Source organism: Poecilia reticulata, chromosome 11 (genome assembly GCF_904066995.2).
Source record: "Poecilia reticulata chromosome 11, P_reticulata-male-v2, whole genome shotgun sequence".
NCBI lineage: Eukaryota > Metazoa > Chordata > Actinopteri > Cyprinodontiformes > Poeciliidae > Poecilia > Poecilia reticulata.
In genome coordinates, this window is record NC_088840.1 from 6907825 (window position 1) to 6933468 (window position 25644).

Sequence of the window (25644 nt, forward strand, 5' to 3'; positions counted from 1 at the left end):
AATCATCATAATTCAAAACATAAACTAGAGGTCAGTTTACTGATTAGTTGACTTTTGAAGGCAATTTATTGGACTTTATTGAGGGGAGTCAGAGTAAAGGGGGTCTGAGTGCAAACACGCACTAAAACTTTCATGTTTCATTGTAAAAATTTGTTCTTTCATGTCATTTTTACTCTACTTCACAATTATTCACTATTCACTGTCAGTCACTGATGTTTGTGGTTGTAAAATCACAAACCCTGGAAAAAGTATAGGGTTATGAATTCTTTTACAAGACACTGTATGTAACCAGGAGGGGAACAAACACAAACACTTCTCACACCATTGTAGGTCCTCATACCGACTTTCCTCATTTTCATAATTTAAATTGTATATTCACATTTTGACAGCTTATACAGGTAAAAACATGTTTTGGTCTGTATCACAACTTTCCACAGAATGATAAAAATTTATATAAAAATGTATAACTCATGTTTTAAGCCTCACAATTGTTTATATTTAAGAATAATAAGTTAAACTAAATAATTTAACATTTATAGTATAATACAGCAATATAAACAATTACATCTGCTGGTCGCTGACCAGCAGATGTAATTGGAAGTCCTAGATCAGATTACCTAAAATAATAACAGGCTTAGACTTTGCAGATTGTTTATTGCATAGTCTGTATCTGACTATGTTGATCTCTGCCAATAGGAGGAAAACACTTTGTCATTTATTATTTCACAAAACATGCCACAATTATCAAATGTACATAAACAAACGCATACCAAAACAAAATAACTTGAAGTACTTTTTTTTTGCAACAATTAGACACACAAGTGGCAAAACCTTGTCACATTCCACTTATCAACATCTCAGTCATGGTGTTGCGGTGGAACTTCTCATTCTGCTCATGATGCCTGCATTGAAGAGAACAGAGAGTGATTACTATGCTGGGTTTACCCCACAAATCTGAAGAACTCCACTGCTTTTAACTGAACCTAAAAGTTGGTCTCTTAACTGTAGGATCCAGTATCATTTACTGGTCAGTTTCAGTCTAAAACTGTCATAGAGATGCAACACACAGTACTTTCATGCCTCATGTTGGGCTAACTACAGAATGACAGTTCCATGTTAAGAAGCATGTTTGTGTTTTAAATATATCAAAAACTTAGATTTCATCACTTATTGTGATACCCAACTGAAAAGGACACCCACCTGTATTTGTCTGAGACTCTCCAGGATGGCAGATTTGTGAGAAGCCACCAGTTGACGATGCTCCTCATTCAGCATCGTCCCCACAGGGCCCTTCTTCACCTTCTCCCAGTCCTCTTTGGTCTGAGCATAAAACATATTGTTAGGGATCCCAGACTGGCATTCAGGATAAATGTTCACACATTCAAAGTCAATCACTCACCATGTCTTTGAAGGCCTCCCCACGGTAATAACTCTGGAGTGCTGGATCGGCTATTCCCACTGTGAACATCTCATGCAGCCTGAAAGTCACCAGATGCAGCTCCTCTCCATCAAAGCCGTACACCTTCTGGTCCTCACAGGTCATCAAGACAAGCTGGTCACATGGGTACGAAGTTCCCTCCACATAGCCAATAACCTCCATCTTTGTTGTTTTGGGAAGATAAAACTTTCCCCATCCGTTCACCACTGCAGGCCTGTCCTTGTACTCTGTGTCGTCCAGTGTTCCTTTGGTCAGTACGGCACCATCTGGTCTGGGTAGGGTATGGCTTTCACCTCTTTGTAGCTCCATTCTGGCTTCCTGTCAATTTAAACAACAAGCACATAAATAAATATTCTTTAAACTTTTGATGGATACATATATGAAATGCAGACAAAGATGACTAAATGAACAAAGAAAATAAAATAGGCCAATATTAATGGATTTTATAATAGTATTTAATAATAATAAGATCTGGGGTTAGGACCTACTTACTTAGCAGAAAATACAAGGGACTTTTGCTTAACACCATATTTTAAACAACACAAAAAATACAACTAAGGATTAATTTTTAAAATGTGTTATTGTCAGCATTTCGGCATTAATTTAAACTAATGAAAATAAGAGAAAGAAAAACCTATACACGTTTGTTAGTATTTGCTCCTTGGAATTAAAAATCAAGACTTTACAGGAAAATAATAAAGACACTAAGAATGAAATATAACATGATTAAAAGCAATGAATCAAATGATGAATCTGAGTGAAGCGACTTTAATTTTAATCTTTAAAACAGCCCCGAAAGTAGCCATGTTAGTGTGGCGCAAATTTGACTTTTAAGTAAAGTTACATAAAATCCTAACAGTCAATAGAAACAAAACTACAATAACACAAACAAAAAATTATTTGGAGAAAATATAAAATTAACATAATCGGTAAAAAAAAAAAATCATTTTAATAGCATAACATTCATAATCAAATCAGCTTTATTGGGTAAAATTGTGTGCGAAAGAGGAATGTGACTGCGGTTTTCAAGCGCTCACGGCAAAGGTTCATTTTATGGGAACTAAAATAAGGATTAAAGAATAATATGTATATGCAGCAAATTATTTTTTGGATATAGAAAAACTTGTGTTAACAGGTTTATGCTTCTCCCATTTATTTATAACTACATGCATTAGAAACGGAGGGTTGAGGAAAACGAAATAAAATTAAATTTGGACTTTTAAGGAGTATGCGTTTGTTTATATTATATTTGAACAGGTTTATTTTTGTATTAAGGATACATTCTGTATGAAAGAACTGCTTAGAAAATTCAAGCGACGCAACAAACATTAAGACGTTAGATTTGTTTTCACTGCCTGTAGCTGAAAAGCCTTAAAAAACTTTAGACTTTCGGCTTTTGTTCTTTTAAGAACATGTCTCAAACGTAACTAAAGCATCAAATTTAGAAATTTTTGCTTTAAAAATGTTATTTATCATCTCCTTAGGTTTTTGGTAAGTAAAGTATTTTGAAATGTAATTTAACAGTTTTGGAACCAACGCGGAATTGAAATAATCACAAATAAGTTTAAAATAAGACCGTCTACATACCTTTAGCAAATAGCAGTTGTTATGCCCAGAAAAGCCCCCCTGCCCAAATTTGCATCCCCTGTCGCGGGAGCGCGCATCGCTCTTAGCTCTCGCATATTGACGAGGAAACGGATAAAAATATGACCGAAGAGGAAATTTTTAAGATATTTGTAACATTATCACGTTTCCTAACCATGTAATCCCTAATACGGTGGGTTTTATTTCGCAAATTATTTGAAATAAATACGGTTTTTACACTTTTATTGACACATATGAGTCGAACTTTTTTTCAGTCCGTGTCTGTTGTAAACGTTCTCCGCAAATGGTTTGAAATTCTCTGCTTTGTCTTTTGATATCATAATAGCTCAAAAGCATTACAACAGAGACCCATTATGTAGAACATTTTATATCATGCTTCACTTCTAGTCTGTTAATGTAGGAGGAAATGCAACTTAATTTATGAGCCTGAAAATATTGGCATCCGTCTTGTTGATATGAAACTTATAGCATTAGCTCAGAGAACAAGTGTAATTACGTAGAAGAGATTAAATCATTTCAACTCTTTATTTCCCCCAATTAGCACAGGGATGCATGTTTTGGCAATATAGATTTTGAGCCTGCCACAATATGCATCCCTTCTTTATTCCCCACAAATATTATCCTATCGATATAAAACATGTACCAGCAGTTCTTGGAACTACTCAGATTATGTAGAAAAAATATTTCACTATTAACTCTTGAATTCTTTAAATTAGCACAGGGATGCATTTTTGGACAATATGGATTTCCAGCCTGCCAAAATATGCATCCCATATCTATTCCCTCAAATATTATACAATTGATTTAACACTTATAACAGCAGTTCTTGGAGCTACTCTCATTATGTAGAAATAGTTATTTTACTTTTATCTCTTTATTTCTCAAAGTTGGCACAGGGATGCATTTTTGGGCAATATGGATTTCCAGCCTGCCAACATATGCACCCCTCTCTATTCCCTTCAAATATTATCCTATTGATTTAAAACTTATACCAGCATTTCTTGGAGCTACTCTCATTATGTAGAAATAGTTATTTCATTCTTAACTCTTTATTTCTCAAAGTTAGCACAGGGATGCATTTTTGGGCAATATCTCCAGCCTGCCAAAATATGCACCCCTCTCTATTCCCTTCAAATATTATCCTATTGATTTAAAACTTATACCAGCATTTCTTGGAGCTACTCTCATTATGTAGAAATAGTTATTTCATTCTTAACTCTTTAATTCTTCAAATTAGCACAGGGGTGCGTTTTTGGGCAAATTTCCAGCCTGCCAAAATATGCACCCCTCTCTATTCCCTTCAAATATTATCCTATTGATTTAAAACTTATACCAGCATTTCTTGGAGCTACTCTCATTATGTAGAAATAGTTATTTCATTCTTAACTCTTTAATTCTTCAAATTAGCACAGGGGTGCGTTTTTGGGCAAATTTCCAGCCTGCCAAAATATGCACCCCTCTCTATTCCCTTCAAATATTATCCTATTGATTTAAAACTTATAACAGCATTTCTTGGAGCTACTCTCATTATGTAGAAATAGTTATTTCATTCTTAACTCTTTATTTCTCAAAGTTAGCACAGGGATGCATTTTTGGGCAATATGGATTTCCAGCCTGCCAAAATATGCACCCCTCTCTATTCCCTTCAAATATTATCCAATTGATTTAAAACTTATAACAGCATTTCTTGGAGCTACTCTCATTATGTAGAAATAGTTATTTTACTTTTAACTCTTTATTTCTCAAAGTTAGCACAGGGATGCATTTTGGGGCAATATGGATCCCAGTGCTAATTTGAAGAATTGAAGAGTTAAGAGTGAAATAACTTTTTCTACATAATGAGAGTAGCTCCAAGAACTGCTCTTATAAGTTTTAAATCAATTGGATAATATTTGAGGGGAATAGAGAGGGGTGCATATTTTGGCAGGCTGGAAATCCATATTGCCCAAAAATGCATCCCTGTGCTAACTTTGAGAAATAAAGAGTTAAAAGTAAAATAACTATTTCTACATAATGAGAGTAGCTCCATGAACTGCTGTTATAAGTTTTAAATCAATTGGATAATATTTGAAGGGAATAGAGAGGGGTGCATATTTTGGCAGGCTGGAAATCCATATTGCCCAAAAATGCATCCCTGTGCTAACTTTGAGAAATAAAGAGTTAAAAGTAAAATAACTATTTATACATAATGAGAGTAGCTCCAAGAAATGCTGTTATAAGTTTTAAATCAACAGGATAATATTTGAAGGGAATAGAGAGGGGTGCATATTTTGGCAGGCTGGAAATTTGCCCAAAAACGCATCCCTGTGCTAATTTGAAGAATTAAAGAGTTAAGAATGAAATAACTATTTCTACATAATGAGAGTAGCTCCAAGAAATGCTGGTATAAGTTTTAAATCAATAGGATAATATTTGAAGGGAATAGAGAGGGGTGCATATTTTGGCAGGCTGGAAATTTGCCCAAAAACGCACCCCTGTGCTAATTTGAAGAATTAAAGAGTTAAGAATGAAATAACTATTTCTACATAATGAGAGTAGCTCCAAGAAATGCTGGTATAAGTTTTAAATCAATAGGATAATATTTGAAGGGAATAGAGAGGGGTGCATATTTTGGCAGGCTGGAGATATTGCCCAAAAATGCATCCCTGTGCTAACTTTGAGAAATAAAGAGTTAAGAATGAAATAACTATTTCTACATAATGAGAGTAGCTCCAAGAAATGCTGGTATAAGTTTTAAATCAATAGGATAATATTTGAAGGGAATAGAGAGGGGTGCATATTTTGGCAGGCTGGAAATCCATATTGCCCAAAAATGCATCCCTGTGCCAACTTTGAGAAATAAAGAGATAAAAGTAAAATAACTATTTCTACATAATGAGAGTAGCTCCAAGAACTGCTGTTATAAGTTTTAAATCAATTGGATAATATTTGAGGGGAATAGATATGGGATGCATATTTTGGCAGGCTGGAAATCCATATTGTCCAAAAATGCATCCCTGTGCTAATTTAAAGAATTCAAGAGTTAATAGTGAAATATTTTTTTCTACATAATCTGAGTAGTTCCAAGAACTGCTGGTACATGTTTTATATCGATAGGATAATATTTGTGGGGAATAAAGAAGGGATGCATATTGTGGCAGGCTCAAAATTTATATTGCCAAAACATGCATCCCTGTGCTAATTGGGGGAAATAAAGAGTTGAAATGATTTAATCTCTTCTACGTAATTACACTTGTTCTCTGAGCTAATGCTATAAGTTTCATATCAACAAGACGGATGCCAATATTTTCAGGCTCATAAATTAAGTTGCATTTCCTCCTACATTAACAGACTAGAAGTGAAGCATGATATAAAATGTTCTACATAATGGGTCTCTGTTGTAATGCTTTTGAGCTATTATGATATCAAAAGACAAAGCAGAGAATTTCAAACCATTTGCGGAGAACGTTTACAACAGACACGGACTGAAAAAAAGTTCGACTCATATGTGTCAATAAAAGTGTAAAAACCGTATTTATTTCAAATAATTTGCGAAATAAAACCCACCGTATTAGGGATTACATGGTTAGGAAACGTGATAATGTTACAAATATCTTAAAAATTTCCTCTTCGGTCATATTTTTATCCGTTTCCTCGTCAATATGCGAGAGCTTAGAGCGATGCGCGCTCCCGCGACAGGGGATGCAAATTTGGGCAGGGGGGCTTTTCTGGGCATAACACCGTTAAGAATGTGAACACATTAGCATGTTAGCTTGACAGAACTAGCCTCGATCGTCTTGTTGCTGGAAATGAACTTCTTCTTCTTTTGTTTTTTATTGGCGGCTGGCATCCAACTTAAGGTGCATTTACCGCCACCTACCAGACTGGAGTGTGGTCATCAGAGATCTCAGAGGGAAATTTTTATTTTTATTTATTTATTTTTTCCTCAATGATGTGTAGGATGTGCAAATCCACATCCTAACACACTCATTAATACATGAATTAATGCATGAGCATGCACTGGCATACACACACATACTTGGCCATATTCTAAATACGATTCATTAACCCAGTGTTATTTAAGAACCTAAATAAAAGATTTCTAACATAATTTGATTTATTATCTAATAGATTTATCATAGACAGTTCTATATTCTTCCTGCTTAGTGACAACTTTAAAAACTGGCGTTCCTCTAAGTATTTATCACATTCTAACAATACATGCTTCACTGTTTCCACCTGATTGCAATAACTACAAGCCCCATTCTCATGCTTTCCTATTTTAAAGAGCGAACTATTAAGTCCAGAATGTCCAACTCTAAGTCGAGACATAACTACTTCCTCTTTCCGCCTTCCACTCAGATAATTACTATCTCCAACATTCCTTTGAATTGTATATAATTGTCTCCCATTTTCATGATTATCCCATAGCTCCTGCCAAATCTTAATAATTTCTTTTTGAATAATAGATTTACCCTCATTTTTACTCAAAGGAACATTCAGATGAACAATATCTGATTTCAAGGCCTGCTTAGCTAAAATATCTACTTCCTCATTTCCTTCTATACCTACATGAGCAGGAATCCAGACAAATTTAACCACGCATTTATTGTTATGAAGATGAACTAATAATTAGTATATTCTTAATATTAAATCTAATCTGCAGGATTTGCCAGATTTAATACTTAATAATGCTGCTTGACTATCTGATGCTATGATAAATGTACTTACTTCCCTAGTATCAGTATCAAGCAACCATTCTAAGGCCAATATAATGGCTGATAATTCAACTGTAAAAACAGCTAAATGATCAGCTGCTCTCCTCTTAATCAAGACTTTATGGTGTGGGATATTCACTGCTGCTCCAGTTCTACCACTATTTGGATCTTTAGATCCATCTGTATATATAATTATGTTGTCTTTATATCTTTCAAAATATTTATTAACTACAACCCATTCTGGAGTCTTTCCCTTTTTAAGAGTTTCACTTAATTGAAGATCAACTTCTGGAGTTAGAAATAACCATGGAGGAATTTCAGATTGAGGAACTGTAGCACTATACTGGAGCATATTTAAACCAAGATGTTTTGCCTTTATTTCCCCAATCCATCCAAAACTATTACAATTTAATTTATGATGTTCCCAACAGTCCTTCAGCACCATCTTAGTTGGATGATCACACTTATGTCCTTGTAGGTTCACCCAGTACATGAACATTAATTTCAACCTTCTTAATCTTAAAGGAAGCTCACCAGTTTCTACTTGTAAAGCAGCTAAAGATGATGTTCTGAAAGCTCCACAACAAATCCTCAATGCTTTTGTTTGCTCACTATCAAGCTTTCTCAAATGACTGTCAGCAGCTGCCATATATGCTATACTCCCATAGTCCAAGGTAGATCTCATGAGCGCCTGATAAACTCCCAACAATGCACTTCTTGAAGCTCCCCATTCCTGTCCTGAGAGACATCTTAACAAATTATTCACTTTTTTACATTTATTTTGAACTGCTTCTATTTGATATTTCCAAGTTAAGCTTTCATCGAAAATGACACCTAAAAACTTCACTATTTTCACTTGTTCAAGTTTATGATTATAAAGGTTCAACTTAACTTCCTTATGTCTTCTATAAAAACAAATTACTTGAGTCTTTGCAATTGATATCCTAAAACCCCATTTATTAGCCCACCCTTCCACTTTCAAAATGGCAGCCTGCATCTTTTTTTGCAAGTATACCTGATTATGTCCCCGAATCCATAGAGTACCATCATCTGCAAATAAAGATTTGCCTATACTACTATCTATCTCATCAAAAATATCATTAATCATAATATTAAAGAGAATTGGGCTACACACACTAGAGTAGAGCTTCCTCTCGGGACAGGGCCATAAAAAAAACATCTGTCTTCATTCAAAAGAAAATAACACTTCTTTGATATTAAAAACAAGTTTTTACTGGGACATAGTCAACTAGATTTAAATGAACTTAGCTAAGGACACTCCCCTAATTTGAATACAGCAGAGAAGGGAAAACACGCCCTCCCTTTAAAAGCATAGGACCTGGAACCTTAACTTCAGATCGCTCCGGGGTTACCCGTGATGCTGTCTCCGGGGAGCGGTGCGTCGGTGAAATGGTTCCCCGTAAGTTTGTCTTGGTGTGTGGATGTCTGTGGAGTGAGGTAAATATTGAATTGGATGCTGGTTTGTGATTTTATTGAGTTTTGTCAGTTTCAGTAGTTGTTCATCTAATAAATGTTATGTTTGGACTTGGGAAAACGGTTTGTCTTCGTCTTTATTGTTCAGCTGATACATTGACTGCATCAAGGAATCTGGGCGGGAGAGAGAATAAAACGGGTCAAAAGATTTTAATCCTTCCTTTTCTGATTAAAATGAACAGTTTTCAGGTTTATGCTTCTCCCATGGACTGTAACAATTGTAGCTGATTGTCAGGTTTTTGTTTTGTAAGAAAATGAGACTCAAATCATTTGAGACCTTTTGTCTTCTTTAATTTGACATCGATCTTGTGCAGTTTAACTGACAAAAAATAAATCAGGTGGAGACAAAAATATATAAAAAAGTAAAAATGCACTACAATAAACCCATTATATAAGTTTGCAGCACCTCTAACCCTTTTCTGCACCACTTTTTGATTCAATCTCACTGCATTCAGGTTTGGTTACTGTATTGTAATACTCAGAAGATTTATTAGTATCTTATTTGTTGTCGTTTTATGGCAGGATTTAAGTTAGGTTTTGTTTTCGTTAAAATTCTGTCCATTGTTTTTTGACCTGCAACGTGGCAGAGTGACGGTGTTTAAATCTTTCTTCAAGCCTCAAGTATCTTTGTCCGTAAGTAGTGCGTTATTGTACTCAAATGTTTGACAGAAAATAATTAAGCTTGTCTGCTATTTAAGTTTTTGTGCGATCTTTAACCATGTTAAACGTGTCCAGCCTTCGTGGCACTACGTGTTAAAATTCTTTCACATAGCAATGCGTGTACTTGAGATGTGCAAGCTGTTCATGTATGGGTTTTTATGCTTAATTTTTCAGTTTTACAAAAAAATTAAAACTCAGACATACTTCAACTCGACGTTTGGGGTTTTTCCTGTGCCATCTGTCTAATGCAGTTCAGCACGCCTGTGTGAATACAATAGTTACACATCTACTGATTAACCAACAGATTCACACTCAGAAAACTTCATGTATCCCATAAGGCCAGTTCAACTGAAGCATTGATTATGAGACCAAAGACAGAACAGAAACAACAGAATAAATTGAAGGAAATAAATGAAAAGATAACTTGAGACAGAGTATAAAATACATGCAACAGTAAAGAGATAACTTGATTTTGCTGTTAAGAGTCAGGCAATAAAAAGATAAAATGTGGCTCAGTTTTGTGTTATCAATGATATCAGCTTGAATAAACTAGGCTGTTTGACGCGATTTTCTATAAAGAGAGACTAAACCTGGAATCCACAAGAAATTGCATTTTTAATCTCAATTTTATTTCTCAAAAAACATTTTTACAGATTTTATAAAAAAAGATATCCCATTTTCAACATTGCATCATTTTTAGCATCTGCTCTTCATCGTGTAAAGGTCTATTCATTTTCAGCTCTTGCTCTTTGTACAAAAAACGGGATGTTCCATTCAAAGCCAACATTAGACTTGCTCAAACTTTTAACTTATGCACAGTTGCCATAATCCCACCCCCATATCGCAGTTGTATCCAAGCCAGACATATTGCTACAAGAATGGCAAGGAATTTTTACTTCCCACCTTAATGTCAGGGTCAGGGTGGGTGGCAATGAAGGAGGCGAACCCATGGTGGTAGAACGACGGGACTGAAACGGGCACTGGGGAGACAAACACAGTATTGACAAGGACCAGGGAACACACGTGTGATTAATTACACAAGGGGTAATCAGGGAACGAGACACAGCTGGGAGCAATCAAGGGGCAGACGGGACAAAACAGCGACTCAACTAAACACAGAAACCTGAATTAATACACAGAAAAACCAAATCCTGACATAAAGTCAGACTATGATTCTGAACCCAACCCATCTTTAGAAAAGCTATTTCTCTACCTGTATTAGAAGCATTGATGCATGTTTCTAATAAATGTAAGTATGTATTAGATGTATCATGTATGACCAGGGTTTCATATTGTTTCTGAATTGTTCATGCTTTTGGTAGAACAGCGGTGCAATATGTTGATCGCGGAAGGTTTTGAGTCGATCTCGGCATGAGATGACAAACTGAACGATGCCAAGATGCTGAGACCAGCACGTCCTCCTCTGACTCCTTATCAAAATGTTTGTAACTTTATTAAAGAACAACAAAAAAAACTCAACAAAACGTGTTGATTTTTGAACAAAACCCGTTGTGCAATTCTGTGCATTTCGGTTCCATTATTAAAATAATGAGCAGAGCAGGAGTTTAAAATTAACTAATCAGGGAGTGCTTATTAATAATCGCAAAATAAATAACAAGCCTGAAAACCTAATATCGTAATGGACTGAATGGTATGTTTTTAATGTAGTCCCTGCTCGGCTTGTGGTGGTTGCCATGGCAACAGGTATGCTTCACCCCTGGTAAAAGGGTTATTTTACCTTTGTTTACCTTTGCCTCGGCACATTACAGCCGCTGTAATTTCTGAACGTTCAATAAACGACGAGCTTGGACGAATTATCTCGTTCGTTTGTGAGTATACATAATCCACAACAAACATCAAACACGGTAAATATGTTTCATTGAGTATTAAACAAATGGCTTCTACCTATTCCATTTACTATTCACAACATTCGCAAACAGATATTTTAAAATATGTTTAGTTGGTCCATTGGAACCAATTAACCAAATGCTAATGGTTGTTGGATTAATTGGTCTCTCTAAATTCAGTGAGTGTATGGCTCACTGTGGGGCTATTTGTTCTGTCTCGTCACTCTGATTGTCACTACCCATGCTTCCCTCCCTGGATTACTCTGAGATATCAGTTAAACTGAAAAATAAAATAAAAAAAAACTCCATATTCTCACCCACAACTCAAACGCCCACATGGAATAATATATTATTTCTATACATATTTAATATACATATTTCTATATTCTACCAATACTGTCATAACAAATCAAACCTTTTTCACCTGAGGTTTTTTTAATAGCCAACTTCTGACCATGTGGCACATGAACTTTATTTGGTTTTAATTAATTAGAATTACAATTAACTGGAGTGTAATAATTGTTACAACTTGTCAGGTTTATGTGACGTAAAAAATTGAGACCAAAATCATTTGAGATTTTTCAACGTCTTTAATTTGACAACAACTTTGTACAGTTTAACTGATGCAAGTTAATTTAGCTGGAGGGGGGAAAAAAAAAAAAAGAATATTGAACAAAGGAAAAAAAAAAGTATTACAATAACTCTGTTATATAAGTATCAACGCCTCTAATTCAACACTTTTCTGCACCACCGTTTGATTACGTTTACATGTCAGGATTCGGCTTTGATTAAGAGACCAAAGAAATAAATCATAAAAAATTTATTGGATTTTTCATAATTAATAATTAATTTGGCATATAAACAATGTTATTAATATTCAACAAAGCTCTTTCAACATCAGCATTGTCCCAAAGGGCTTTATAACAGAATAAATTGAAGGAAATAAATGAAAAGATAACTTGAGACAGAGTATAAAATACACCTAACAGTAGAGACACAATTAGATTATGATGTAAAAAACCATAAGAGCAATATAAAGATAAAATATGGCTCAGAGAGTTTTGTGTTTTTAATTATATCAGCTTGGAGAAACAAAGCTGTTCAAAGCGATTTGCCACAAAGAGAGTGTGAGGGATTTGCCCCCTTTCCAACAGGTGCTGTTTTTGTACTTTCTATATTCTAACTTTTCTGGTAAATGTATTGTTTTTGTTTGGAGGAAGTAACTTGCTTTATTTAATAATTTGTTTTAATCATTCTCTTGTCTCGTTGAAGTCACCTGGTCACGTGTTGCCATGGAAACGCACGCATGAGCAGTGCTGACAAGGACCTGGTGTTTTCAATCAGCCTCACTGGGAAAACCCATTGTTTGAGAGGGAGGGGATATGTTTTTGGATTTTGTTTGGGCCCAGATTGTGTTTGTTTCAGTTTTGACGTTGTTAGTTAGTTAGTTGTAATTATGTACATATTTTTCTAGTAATGTAGTTTAGTACAAATGTATATTTCCTTTCTGGAAATGTAAATGTCTCCACCCCTTAATTAGTCCAATGCTTTAAAAGCCAGGTGGTTTAGGTCAGAGGGAGACTCTCCCTCCTGTTATTTGAATGCATGTCATGCTATGAACTGGAATGAAATGTTTGAATAACTGTATAAAGAAATAACTCAGCGCTACAATTTCTGGATTCTGTCTGTTCTCTGATCGCAAACTAACACAAGACTAAATCTGGAATGCACAAGAAATTGCATTTTTAAACTCACTAATAATTTTATTTCTCAAAAAACATTAAGCATTTTGTTAAAAAAAATTCCCATTCTCAACTGTTGACATGTCTCAGATGTTTGTGACTTTACAGTTGAGTCATATTAATATCTGCTCTTCATTGTGTTACAGCCTATTCTAGCAGAGATCAGCTCTTGTTCTATGTGCAAAGCGAACCTCATTCAGTTCCTTTATAAGATGATACTTATCATCTACAGCACTTGTCTTCTGTCCAGTTTCCATTTCTTTGTACTCGCTCTCTAACTTCTTCCTCTCTAAGCAACTTGCTCAAACTTTCAGCTTCAGCACAGTTGCCATTAGGCCACACCCGTGTGTCAGTTGTATCCAAGCCAAACGTATTGCTACAAGAACAGCAAGGAAGTTTTACTTTTCCACTCCTCAGGTCAAAGGCTTGACACCTTACACCATCAGGAAGTTTGATGGTTACATCAAAGTATGTCTTCCTGGTGTCTTCTGGATAGTAGCTCATCACGGCATCAGTTACATGTTGCTCCCAGAAGTTAAGGCAGGATGCAGCAACCATGATTTGGCCTGCAGGACGACCAGTGGTGGACATGGAGACTCCATAGTGCCTCACTGAATGTTTGCTGTTTCCATGATGGAAGGTGATGGTGGAATCCAAAGTTGTATCAGAACGTTTTACGTCAGGTGATTGACTTTCTGCAGGGTTGTTCTAATGTTATCCTCAATCTGTTGTCCTTTCAGATTAATAACCTGAAATGAAACAAGTGTAATTAAAATGAAAAAAGTGAAAATATTACTCCATAGTAATGTGTTGAAGCCATGAGAGCTGCAGATGGTGGTGGAATACAACACTTTACGTGTTCCCCATCAACTCTTTGACTGTCTGCAGGGTTTTTTCAATTTTATTCTTCAAGTAATTAAAATGAAGGAAGCGAAAAAGGGAAATTATTACTCCAAAATGCCTCACTGAAACTGTGTAGATGCCATAAGAGCCGTGGGTGGTGGCTTTTTTAGAAGCATTTTCCATGAACTCTTTGACGTGATCCTTCAGGGTTGTTTTAATGTCTACCTCAGTCTCTTTCCCTTTCAGATGAACAACCTGAGATGAAACAAGTGAAATAAAAATGAAAAAAGTAAAATTATTACACCATTGTGCCTCACTTTAACTGTATTGTTGCCATGAGAGACACAGGTGGCGGCAATTTTGCAAGCATTTTTCATGAACTCTGACATGTTTCTGCAGGGTTATTCTAATTTTATCCTAACTCTCTTGTCCTTTTATATGAACAACCGTATGGCGAGCCATTACAGCCAAAATTTTCATTGATCTTTTTCCCGTTTTTCATTTGTCTTTCATTTATCCATTTATAATTTTTTTTCCATTTTTATTGATCCCTTTCCAATTGTACTTTTTCATTTTATAAATTTTTTCCAAAAAACTGGGAAAAAAGGTAAAAAAAGAATATGCTAATGAGGAGGGGCAGCGTCATCAGGCTACAACTTCTCCCAATAGCCTATCCACCTTATTGCTGGGTTTCAGATGACGTAGCACCAACATCACCCAAAGCAGATGGAGGGCTGGAAGAAAACGCAGCCCATTTATTTCTGTTGATCCAGCATCAAAATGTCTATAGTCCGAGTCCTGTACGGTTGTTCCAACCGTTCTAATATAAAGAAAGATAAATGTTATTTATGTGTTTCGAAGGTAGTTGGTCACAAGGGAGTTGAATTTTAAAAAACTTACTGAAAAAAGAGGAGAAACAATCAATCTACAGCTAAAAACAGGTTTGCCAGTTTGCAGTGCCCATTTTCTAACACGTAACAATCACATCGTTTAAATTGTATTTTCAGATTTTATTTTACAGTTACTTAGACAAGCATTAATATTATGGTAAGATATATTACTTTTATGCCCTTAGCGTGGTTGTCCACAGAGTGCTAATGTTGTTAGCAGCTAGCTCAGTGCCGAGTCACGGACAGAAAATATGTTTATTCAGCGGGACTTTCATGCCAAAAAATAAATAAAAAAAGATCAATTAAATATAACCAATCCAGCCATGCAGTCAGTGAGCTGTGACTTTCCCCCCACATGCTTCGTTTCTGGACACGAACACGGGGTTTCTGTAGAACGGAGCGAATCGTTGACCTACATTGCACCTGATTCCAGCGTAATACAGCAACTCGACATTAACGTACAACTCCAGCATTAATTTGGGTTTACAGAAGCTAAATAAATGATTTACTAGGAGAGCCAAGCTCATAGAAATAACATGGGTTAGTTCGTTGTTAGCGATAGCATCGTTATCATAATTGCTTAAAATGGCACTCACTACTCACCCGGCAGAAACAAGTCGACAGCCATGTAATGCTTCTTTGATCCTAAATGGTTGACCCACAATTAAGCTAAATGATTGTATTCTCCAGGCTTTCGAAAACGTTCTTCTGGCTTTTGGAATAATATGAACTCTGCAGCTCCAGCTAGATATGCCCCTTTTCCACCGGCCCGCTCGGCTCCCACCGGCCTTTTCAACGGGGCTGGCGCTGCTTTTTTGGGTCCTGCTTCCAGAGCAGGGTCAGCAGGGCCAGCCCGGGTTTGGTAGGTGACGCAAGCTTCGCTGCTGTTCATTGTTTGGCCGAGGGCGTGGTCAGAAGAGCGAGGCGAAGAGAAAAGAAAAATGAAGGCGCAATGTTTGAAACTTGCTGCAACACGGAAGTGATGGAAGATGCAAACAAGCCGTGAACTAAAAGATGCCGGCTTTTTTCTTTGCTTCGGATTTCAATATTCAGCGGCAGCTCGATGGAGCCGTGAGGAATGAGTCGTTTTTGTCACGTGGAGAGAATGGCCACTTCGGAGCCGACGGAGCGACTGCTGCTCTCCAGCCAGGTGAGCAGTTTGTCTGGTTGTTACTACATTTAAGGTTGCATACATACAGTCATGGAAGACATTTAAAACACACAGCCTGCTGTATTTTTATTACTCAAACACAACATGCGCATTTTCTGAAGACACTCAGTTGAACATTAGTTATAAATGACTCAATATTGTTCAGCATGTTACCGTCATTTGTTTATCTTTGTGTGAATCTACGTGCTTCGATTGTTTGCATCCATCCATGCATCCATTTTTTGATTCTTCGCTGAGTTCCTGCAGTTTTTTTCTAATTTCTTCCTCACTCTCTTTTCCTTCCAGACGATCAACCTGAGATGAAACAAGTGTTATTAAAGTGGCAAAAAAAAAAAAGCAAAAAGTGAAATTATTACTCCATAGGGCCTCACTTTAACTGTTTTTGCCATGAGAGACACAGATGGTGGTGGAGTACAACACTTTTGGAAGAGTCTTTATCATCAACTCTTTGACGAGTGTCTGCAAGAGGTTGGTTTGTCTTTGGTGAGATGAAACTGTGCAGTTTCCATGAGAGACATAGATGGTGGAATATGACGCATCGTTAGAAGTATTTTTCATCAACTCTTTGACATGTTTCTGCAGGGTTGTTATAATTTCTTCCTTACTCTCTTTTCCTTCCAGACGATCAACCTGAGATGAAACAAGTGTAATTAAAATTTTTTTAAAAAAGCAAAAAGTGAATTTATTACTCCATAGGGCCTCACTGAAGGTGTGTTGTTGCCATGAGAGACGCAGATTTGGGTCTCTTTATGAGCAGTCTTTCCCATCAACTCTTCAACTAATTTCTGCAGGGTTTTTGTAATTTCATCCTCATTCTCTTGTGCTTTCAGATAAAGAAGCTGAAATGAAACAAGTGTAAATAAAATGAAAAATGCAAAACTGAATTTATTACTCCACAGTGCCTCACTGAATGTTTGTTGTTGCCATCAGAGACATGGATGGTGGACTCTTTAATTTCTGTCAATTTTTTGACAACTTTCTGCAGGGTTTTTCTAATTCCATCCTCATTCTTTTGTCCTTACCGATGAACAACCTGAGATGAAACAAATGTAGTTGAAATGAAAGAAGCAAAAAGTCAAATTATTACTCCAGAAGGGCCATTTTTGAGGATGTATATAGACTGCATTTAATGTTCAACTCTGTTTTAGTTGTGTTGAACCACCAGATTTTTATTTGTAAAAAAAGTCAGTTTTGGTGATTGTAATCATCATACTTCAAAACATAAACTAGAGGTCAGTTTACTGATTAGTTGACTTTTGAAGGCAATTGATTGGACTTTATTGAGGGGAGTCAGAGTAAAGGGGGTCTGAGTGCAAACACGCACTAAAACTTTCATGTTTCATTGTAAAAATTTGTTCTTTCATGTCATTTTTACTCTACTTCACAATTATTCACTATTCACTGATGTTTGTGGTTGTAAAATCACAAACCCTGGAAAAATTATAGGGTTATGAATTCTTTTACAAGACACTGTATGTAACCAGGAGGGGAGCAAACACAAACACTTCTCACACCATTGTAGGTCCTCATACTGACTTTCCTCATTTTCATAATTTAAATTATATATTCACATTTTGACAGCTTGTACAGGTAAAAACATGTTTTTGTCTGTATCACAACTTTCCACAGAATGATAAAAATATGTATAACATGTTTTAAGCCTCACAATTGTTTATATTTAAGAATAATAAGTTAAACTAAATAATTTAACCTTTATATTTATAGTATAATACAGAAATATAAACAATTATCTGCTGGTCACTGACCAGCAGATGTAATTGGAAGTCCTAGATCAGATTACCTAAAATAATAATAACAGGCTTAGACTTTGCAGATTGTTTATTGCATAGTCTGTATCTGACTATGTTGATCTCTGCCAATAGGAGGAAAACACTTTGTCATTTCACAAAACATGCCACAATTATCAAATGTACATAAACAAACGCATACCAAAACAAAATAACTTGAAGTACTTTTTTTAGACACACAAGTGGCAAGACCTTGTCACATTCCACTTATCAACATCTCAGTCATGGTGTTGCGGTGGAACTTCTCATTCGGCTCATGATTCCTGCATTGAAGAGAACAGAGAGTGATTACTATGCTGGGTTTACCCCACAAATCTGAAGAAGTCCACTGCTTTTAACTGAACCTAAAAGTTGGTCTCTTAACTGTAGGATCCAGTGTCATTTACTGGTCAGTTTCAGTCTAAAACCGTCACAGTCAGTGACTCTCTGTGTGTTAGAGATGCAACACATAGTACTTTCATGCCTCATGTTGGGCTAAGTACAGAAAGACAGTTCCATGTTAAGAAGCATGTTTGTGTTTTAAATATATGAAAAACTTAGATTTCATCACTTATTGTGATACCCAACTGAAAAGGACACCCACCTGTATTTGTCTGAGACTCTGCAGGATGGCAGATTTGTGAGAAGCCACCAGTTGACGATGCTCCTCATTCAGCATCGTCCCCACAGGGCCCTTCTTCACCTTCTCCCAGTCCTCTTTGGTCTGAGCATAAAACATATTGTTAGGGATTCCAGACTGGCATTCAGAATAAATGTTCACACATTCAAAGTCAATCACTCACCATGTTTTTGAAGGCCTCTCCACGGTAATAACTCTGGAGTGCTGGATCGGCTATTCCCACTGTGAACATCTCATGCAGCCTGAAAGCCACCAGATGCAGCTCCTCTCCATCAAAGCCATACACCTTCTGGTCCTCACAGGTCATCAGGACAAGCTGGTCACATGGGTACGAAGTTCCCTCCACATAGCCAATAACCTCCATCTTTGTTGTTTTGGGAAGATAAAACTTTCCCCATCCGTTCACCACTGCAGGCCTGTCCTTGTACTCTGTGTCGTCCAGTGTTCCTTTGGTCAGTACGGGCCCATCTGGTCTGGGTAGGGTATGGCTTTCACCTCTTTGTAGCTCCATTCTGGCTTCCTGTCAATTTAAACAACACGCACATAAATAAATATTCTTTTAACTTTTGATGGATACATATATGAAATGCAGACAAAGATGACTAAATGAAAAAAATAATAAAATAGGCCAATATTAATGGATTTTATAATAGTATTTAATAATAAGATCTGGGGTTAGGACCTACTTACTTAGCAGAAAATACAAAGGACTTTTGCTTAACACCATATTTTATTTTATTATAACAACACAAAAAATACAACTAAGCATTAATTTTTAAAATGTGCTATTGTCAGTATTTCGGCATTAATTTAAACTAATGAAAATAAGAGAAAGAAAAACCTATACACGTTTGGTAGTATTTGCTCCTTGGAATTAAAAATCAAGACTTTACAGGAAAATAATAAAGACACTAGGAATGAAATTGATTAATTAAAAGCAATTAATCAAATGATGAATCTGAGTGAAGCTTTAATTTTAATCTTTAAAACAGCCCCGAAAGTAGCCATGTTAGTCTTACGCAAATTTGACTTTTAAGTAGAGTTACATAAAATCCTAACAGTCAATAGAAACAAAACAACAATAACAAACAAAAAATTATTTGGAGAAAATATAAAATTAACATAATCGGTAAAATTCATTTTAATAGCATAACATTCATAACCAAATCAGCTTTATTGGGTAAAATTGTGTGCGAAAGAGGAATGTGACTGTGGTTTTCAAGCGCTCACCGCAAAGGTTCATTTTATGGGAACTAAAATAAGGATTAAAGAATAATATACATATGCAGCAAATTATTTTTTGGATATAGAAAAAACGTGTGTTAACAGATTTATGCTTCTCCCATTTATTTATAATTACATGCATTAGAAACGGAGGGTTGAGGAAAACGAAATAAAATAAAATTTGGACTTTTAAGGCGTATCCGTTTGTTTATATAATATTTGAACAGATTTATTTTTGTATTAAGGATACATTCTGTATGAAAGAACTGCTTAGAAAATTCAAGCGACGCAACGAACATTAAAACGTTAGATTTGTTTTCACCTTAGGTTTTTGGTAAGTAAAGTATTTTGAAATGTAATTTAACAGTTTTGGAACCAACGCGGAATGGAAAAAATCACAAATAAGTTTAAAATAAGACCGTCTACATACCTTTAACAAATAGCTGTTAAGAATGTCAACAAATTAGCATGTTAGCTTGAGAGAACTAGCCTCGATCGTCTTGTTGCTGAAAATGAACTTCTTCTTCTTCTAGTTGAAATTTAATGGCGGTTGGCAAGAAACTTTAGGTAAGCATTACCGCCACCAACTGGTAAGGAGTGTGGACCACATGACAAAAAAAAAAACAAAAACTATATCCTATTAAACAACTTACACTGTTTAAGAAAATAAAATAAGGCCTCATATCCTCTACTTCCTGAATCTTTTTGTAATAAATCAACAATATCAAATTTCATTTTCATACTACTAAGGTTTCTAATTAATTTATTTCTTTGCATCAAATAATTCCTACAGTTCAAAATAGCATGTTCCACTGTCTCATCTTCCCCGCAGTCACATTTCCCTGTCTGATGTTTCCCTATCAAAAATAATGACCTATTTAGTCCAGTATGTCCGATTCTAAACCGTGAAATAATTATCTCTTCTCTCCTTATTCTTTCTGTTCTTCTCATTTGACCAATATTCTTTTGAATTTTATATAACCACCTTCCTTTCTTTTCTTCTTCCCATAACTTTTGCCACCTCTCTCTTGTTTTTTGTTTAATTATACTCTTTATTTCTGTTATATTAAAACTAACATTAATATCTATCCTCACCCGATTAGTACTCTCTTTAGCCATTCTGTCTGCCATTTCATTCCCCTTAACCCCATGATGAGCTGGAACCCAAACAAAATTTACCTTTAGCCCCATCATATTGATTCTGTAAAGTGTTTGTTGTATTTCAATTAATATATCTGGTCTACTATCTGATTTATTATTTTGCAAACTGAATAACGAAGAACTAGAATCTGAGCAAATAATTGATTTTACTGGTCTGACCTCTTCCACCCATTGAACTGCTAACAGCAAGGCAAGCATTTCTCCTGTATACACCGAGACTCCATCACTAATCCTTTTTCCTACTTTAATTTGAAACTGTGGCACAATAAATGCTATCCCTACCTTATTAGCTGTATTTTTTGATGCATCTGTGTAGATTTGTATATAGTTATAATATTCATTTAAGTGTTCTTGTATTATATATCTATTCATATTGTTAAATTTATCTTTGTTGTTCTTTTCTAAAAAAGAAAAATCAACCTCAGCATCAGGAAGTATCCAAGGTGGAACCGCAGATAATGGAACTGCCTGACATGTATCTAACTGATTTAAATTAATTTCATTAACTTTAGAGTTTATTATCCATCCAAAGCTCTTTAATTGTTTCTTTTCCTTTTCCCAGCCATGTTTAAGTACTTCTAATGTTGGATGATCATTTCTTTGTCCCTGTAGATTTGACCAATAATTTAAGGATAATTGATCCCTTCTAAGTTTAAGAGGCATTTCTCCCATTTCAACCTGTAAAGCTGCTGTTGAAGATGTTTTAAAAGCACCGGTACATAATCTTAAAGCCTGATGTTGAATAATATTCAACTTATGGAGGTTTGAATCTGCTGCTGAATTATAAACTATACATCCATAATCCAAGACTGACCTAATTAACCCAGTGTAAATTGCTTTTAATGATTTTCTATCAGCTCCCCACTCCGTTCCAACTAAACACCTCATTATATTTAATACTTTCCTACATTTATCAATTATTTTCTTAATATGCACTCCCCATGTCATTCTTTCATCAAACCACATTCCAAGAAATTTAAATTGTTTAACTCTTTCTAAATCCTGTCCATATAATTTTAATTTAGTTTTTCCATAAACTCTTTTCCTTGTAAAAACCATTATTTTAGTTTTCTCTACAGAAAGTTTAAAACCCCATTTATACGACCATTTTTCTACAGCTAAAATTGCTCCCTGAAGCTTTTTAACAATAAATTCTAAATTTCTTCCTCTTTTCCACATTGCTCCATCATCAGCAAAAAGTGAAAATCCCATTCCACCCTCTACTTCTTTAAACATATCATTAACTACCACTGAAAACAATAATGGACTTACTATACTACCCTGTGGTGTCCCATTTTCTATATTCATACTCTCAGCATAATCCTTCCCTATCCTCACTTGTATTTGTCTTCCTTCTAGAAAATTTTTGATCCATCTAAACATATGACCATTTATACCCATTATTCTAATTTTAATTAATAATCCTTCCCTCCACATCATATCATATGCTCGCTCAATATCAAAAAATATTGCCACAACACTCTCTTTGTTCACTTGAGCCTTTCTAATTTCATGCTCTAAACATAAAACTGGATCTATGTTGCAAATGTTGCACATTTTGATAGTAGCTCTTTGAAAAATTACAATAAGTTTGATAAGAAGTTGTTCACTTGTGGTATGAAAGCCTGTCTCTTGTACGGCTACACTGTTTCCTCAGGCTCCTTTGGAAAACTTCCCTCCGACTGACTTGTTTTTCCCCTTGTGTTCAGGCATTGCCTCCATGGTGGTGTCTTTCCTGGTCTCCTTGTTCTACAACACCATCATAGCCTGGGTGCTCTGGTACTTCTTTAACTCTTTTCAAAACCCGCTGCCGTGGAGCCAGTGTCCTTTGAATGCTAACCAAACAGGTGAGGGGGAAAAAAACCCAATCTTATGTTATCTATGATATTCCTACCAGCCATAAAGCCGTTCTGAGATTCCTCTATACTATCACTGAGAACGTTTTTGATTTATTTATTTTTGCTAAACAACTGGCTAAAATTTTGTAATCACTGTTAAGTAAAGAGATGGGGCGCCAATTATCCAAGATTAATTCATCCTTCTGAGGTTTTGGGATTAGAGTAATTCAACTTTGACAAAGTGAAGGGGGAAGTCTTTCATTACTAATGCTTTCAATAAACACAGAGTGTAAAAAGGGAGTGAGTTCTTCTGAGAACATCTTATATAGTTCTGATGTTAAGTCCATCTGTACCAGGGAATTTATTGGATTTTAGACTATTAATAACTTCTTTAATATTGTCAGGCATGATAGGAGAGTCACATAATATTTTGTTTTGGTCCCCAATTGATTTTGTGTCACTTAAAGAGTTGAAGAAATAATTAAGTTCCTCAGGAGAATGTCTATCATACAATGGTTTATAAAAAGTTTCACATGTATTGGCAATCATTTTTGGGTCATCAATAATTGTGCCACTAGAATTAAGTTTAGTAATATCATTTTTTATTTGTCTTTGTTTTTCAAGTTTAAAGAAGTAGTTAGAGTTTTGTTCCCCCGCTTCTAACCATTTGGCCCGTGAACGTATAAAGGCTCCTCTTGCTTTATTAATCTAAATCTGATCGAGTTTAAGCTGAAGGGTTTGTAACTTGACTCTCTGTTCAGAAAAATTTTCAGGAAGAGTAGAGGATAATGAAATCAACTCAGAGACCAAGCAGTTTTCCTCCTTTAAGCTATTTTTTATTCTACTTGCTCCAGATTTACTTAAGATTTTTCTTAACTCATATTTTAAGAGCTCCCAGTAACGTCCATAATTGTTTTCAGATTGTGCCAATTTATGGAGCTCTGTAATTTTGTTTTTAACTGTAAAACAGACAAATTTGTCATTAAGAAGGGAGTTATTCATCTTCCAATATGCAGGGTTCCTTTTAGTAGTTCCATCAGGGGAAATACAAACCTGTAACAAAATGCTTATGATCAGTAAGGGGGGCTTGAATAATCTCAGCTTTGCAATTTGAATATTGTAAGGAGTCAGAAATTAGCCAGAAATCGATTCTTGAGAGTTGCGAACCAGTTTTGTTTTTCCATGTAAAGTTAACTGTGTTTGGATTAATTACCCTCCAAATATCTACTAAACTTCGCTCATTCATAAAGTCAACAATCTGATAATTTAATCCTTTCCTGCTAGGCCATCGGTCAACCTCATTATTCACAGTAATGTTGAAGTCTCCTCCTAAAATTATTTTAATATCATTAAACTTTTAATAAGAGCATCAATACTTGAGTTGAAAGTTTCAAACAGCTTGACATTTTCCTTGAGGTTGTTGTAACCATAAATGTTACCAAGAAGAAAAAGAGAATTGTTAAAAATGATCACTGTGAAAATATAGTGTCCAGGGGGGTCGGCTTCGGTGAAGATAATGCTGCCATTAAATTTGTGTTTCAGAGTTAATGTACCTGCTGCACGGTGAGTTCCATGGGCCATCCACAGCTCTTCTCCACACTGAGCTTTCCAGAGCTTATAGTCATTATCATTGGAATGAGTCTGAAGGAAACAAAAATCAGCACAATTTTTTGTAAACAGAAATAAAGCTTTTCTTTTAGTGATATCCCTCAGTCCTCGAGCATTAACTGAGAAGAGTTTTAAAATAGTGAAGAAAAAACAAACAAGTGTCTGAGTTTTAGTAGAATTTAACTGAGAACATAGAACTTTTCCTCCATATTTGGTTGAAACGGGTCCGACGAAACAGTTATTCAATTTTCTTGCCGTCCACAAAAGCACGACCTCCTACAAAGTATGCGATCTTCTTATCCTTGCGGGCTTGTTGAATTATTGGCCACAGCCGGCTCTGTTTCTCGCGATCTTCCACAGAGAGATCCTCTTTGAACAGATTTTTTTGCTTCAGGTAGCCAGAATTCTTAGCCATTTTCCAGATCAGATTGCGAAAATGCTGCATTCGGGGCTGTGGTTTGTTCGGAAGTTTTCTTCCAAGCCGGTAGAGTAATGGTCTTTAACTCTTCTGGTTCTTTAACGTGGCCTGTAATATCTTCCCGGGACAAATAAAAAGTAGCAGAAGGGACTGCACATGAAAACGTGTCGTTTATGAAACGGACTACCGACTCGTAAACACACAACCAAAACTACCAGCAGATGGCGGTATTACCCCGTGGAAATGGCTCAAAATAGTCCAAATAGTTTGGGTGGCTCAACCCTTTTACAATCAGGCTCTCCTTATAAAGTTTATAGATACGTTAATGATCTTTTAACACTTCGTCATAAACAACTGTTTATTATGCATTACGTAAGTGACGTTTAATGCATCACTGCTTCAGTGATGAGACTATATGCCAAAAAAATTACAAATGTTTGTTGTGCTCACAAGGTAGTTTGAAATGAACAAATATCATTTGGCAAGATACCAGTAGATTTTACCTTCTCATCCTTAAATACTAGAATTATTTATAAAGTGCTAAGAGAAAATGTATATATTTATAAACTATTTGTTAGCAA

The 25644-nt window shown here is 35.6% G+C and overlaps 2 protein-coding genes across 5 annotated transcripts; both read right to left on the reverse strand.

Moving 5' to 3' along the window:
* Positions 1–634: 634 nt before the first annotated feature.
* On the reverse strand, positions 635–22457 carry LOC108166737 (uncharacterized). 2 transcript variants are annotated; one of them, XM_081612234.1, is made up of 5 exons: positions 6763–6859; positions 3026–3038; positions 1400–1756; positions 1201–1320; positions 635–902 (listed from the first exon to the last, which is right to left on the reverse strand). In XM_081612234.1, the coding sequence occupies exons 3-5, from the start codon at positions 1745–1747 to the stop codon at positions 894–896; spliced, it is 477 nt and encodes a 158-aa protein (XP_081468360.1). In that variant the 5' UTR covers positions 1748–1756; positions 3026–3038; positions 6763–6859; the 3' UTR covers positions 635–893. The 2 variants fall into 2 exon arrangements, with proteins under 2 accessions (XP_081468360.1, XP_081468361.1); XM_081612235.1 differs by lacking the exons at positions 3026–3038; positions 6763–6859 and adding an exon at positions 20469–22457.
* On the reverse strand, positions 16424–25041 carry LOC103472076 (uncharacterized). 3 transcript variants are annotated; one of them, XR_014089627.1, is made up of 8 exons: positions 24591–25041; positions 18978–19334; positions 18779–18898; positions 18338–18458; positions 17295–17420; positions 17092–17226; positions 16759–17017; positions 16424–16681 (listed from the first exon to the last, which is right to left on the reverse strand). XR_014089627.1 is itself a non-coding variant. In XM_081612233.1 (4 exons), exons 1-4 carry the CDS (start codon positions 24666–24668, stop codon positions 18450–18452), a joined length of 564 nt encoding a protein of 187 aa, XP_081468359.1. In that variant the 5' UTR covers positions 24669–25041; the 3' UTR covers positions 18209–18449. The 3 variants fall into 3 exon arrangements, 1 of the variants encoding a protein (XP_081468359.1); XR_014089628.1 differs by lacking the exon at positions 17295–17420; XM_081612233.1 differs by lacking the exons at positions 16424–16681; positions 16759–17017; positions 17092–17226; positions 17295–17420 and having other exon boundaries at positions 18209–18458.
* Positions 25042–25644: the final 603 nt, after the last annotated feature.

Bases quoted from the DNA above. Each gene is read 5' to 3' on its own strand.
- LOC108166737 (XM_081612235.1), bottom strand. From the start codon at position 1,747: ATGGAGCTACAAAGAGGTGAAAGCCATACCCTACCCAGACCAGATGGT. The intron at 1,321-1,399 runs GTGAGTGATTGA...TTTTATGCTCAG, and splicing joins GGGAGGCCTTCAAAGACATG to ACCAAAGAGGACTGGGAGAA.
- LOC103472076 (XM_081612233.1), bottom strand. From the start codon at position 24,668: ATGATAATGACTATAAGCTCTGGAAAGCTCAGTGTGGAGAAGAGCTGT. The intron at 19,335-24,590 runs GTACATTAACTC...TTAAATTGACAG, and splicing joins TGGAACTCACCGTGCAGCAG to GAAGCCAGAATGGAGCTACA. The intron at 18,899-18,977 runs GTGAGTGATTGA...TTTTATGCTCAG, and splicing joins GAGAGGCCTTCAAAAACATG to ACCAAAGAGGACTGGGAGAA.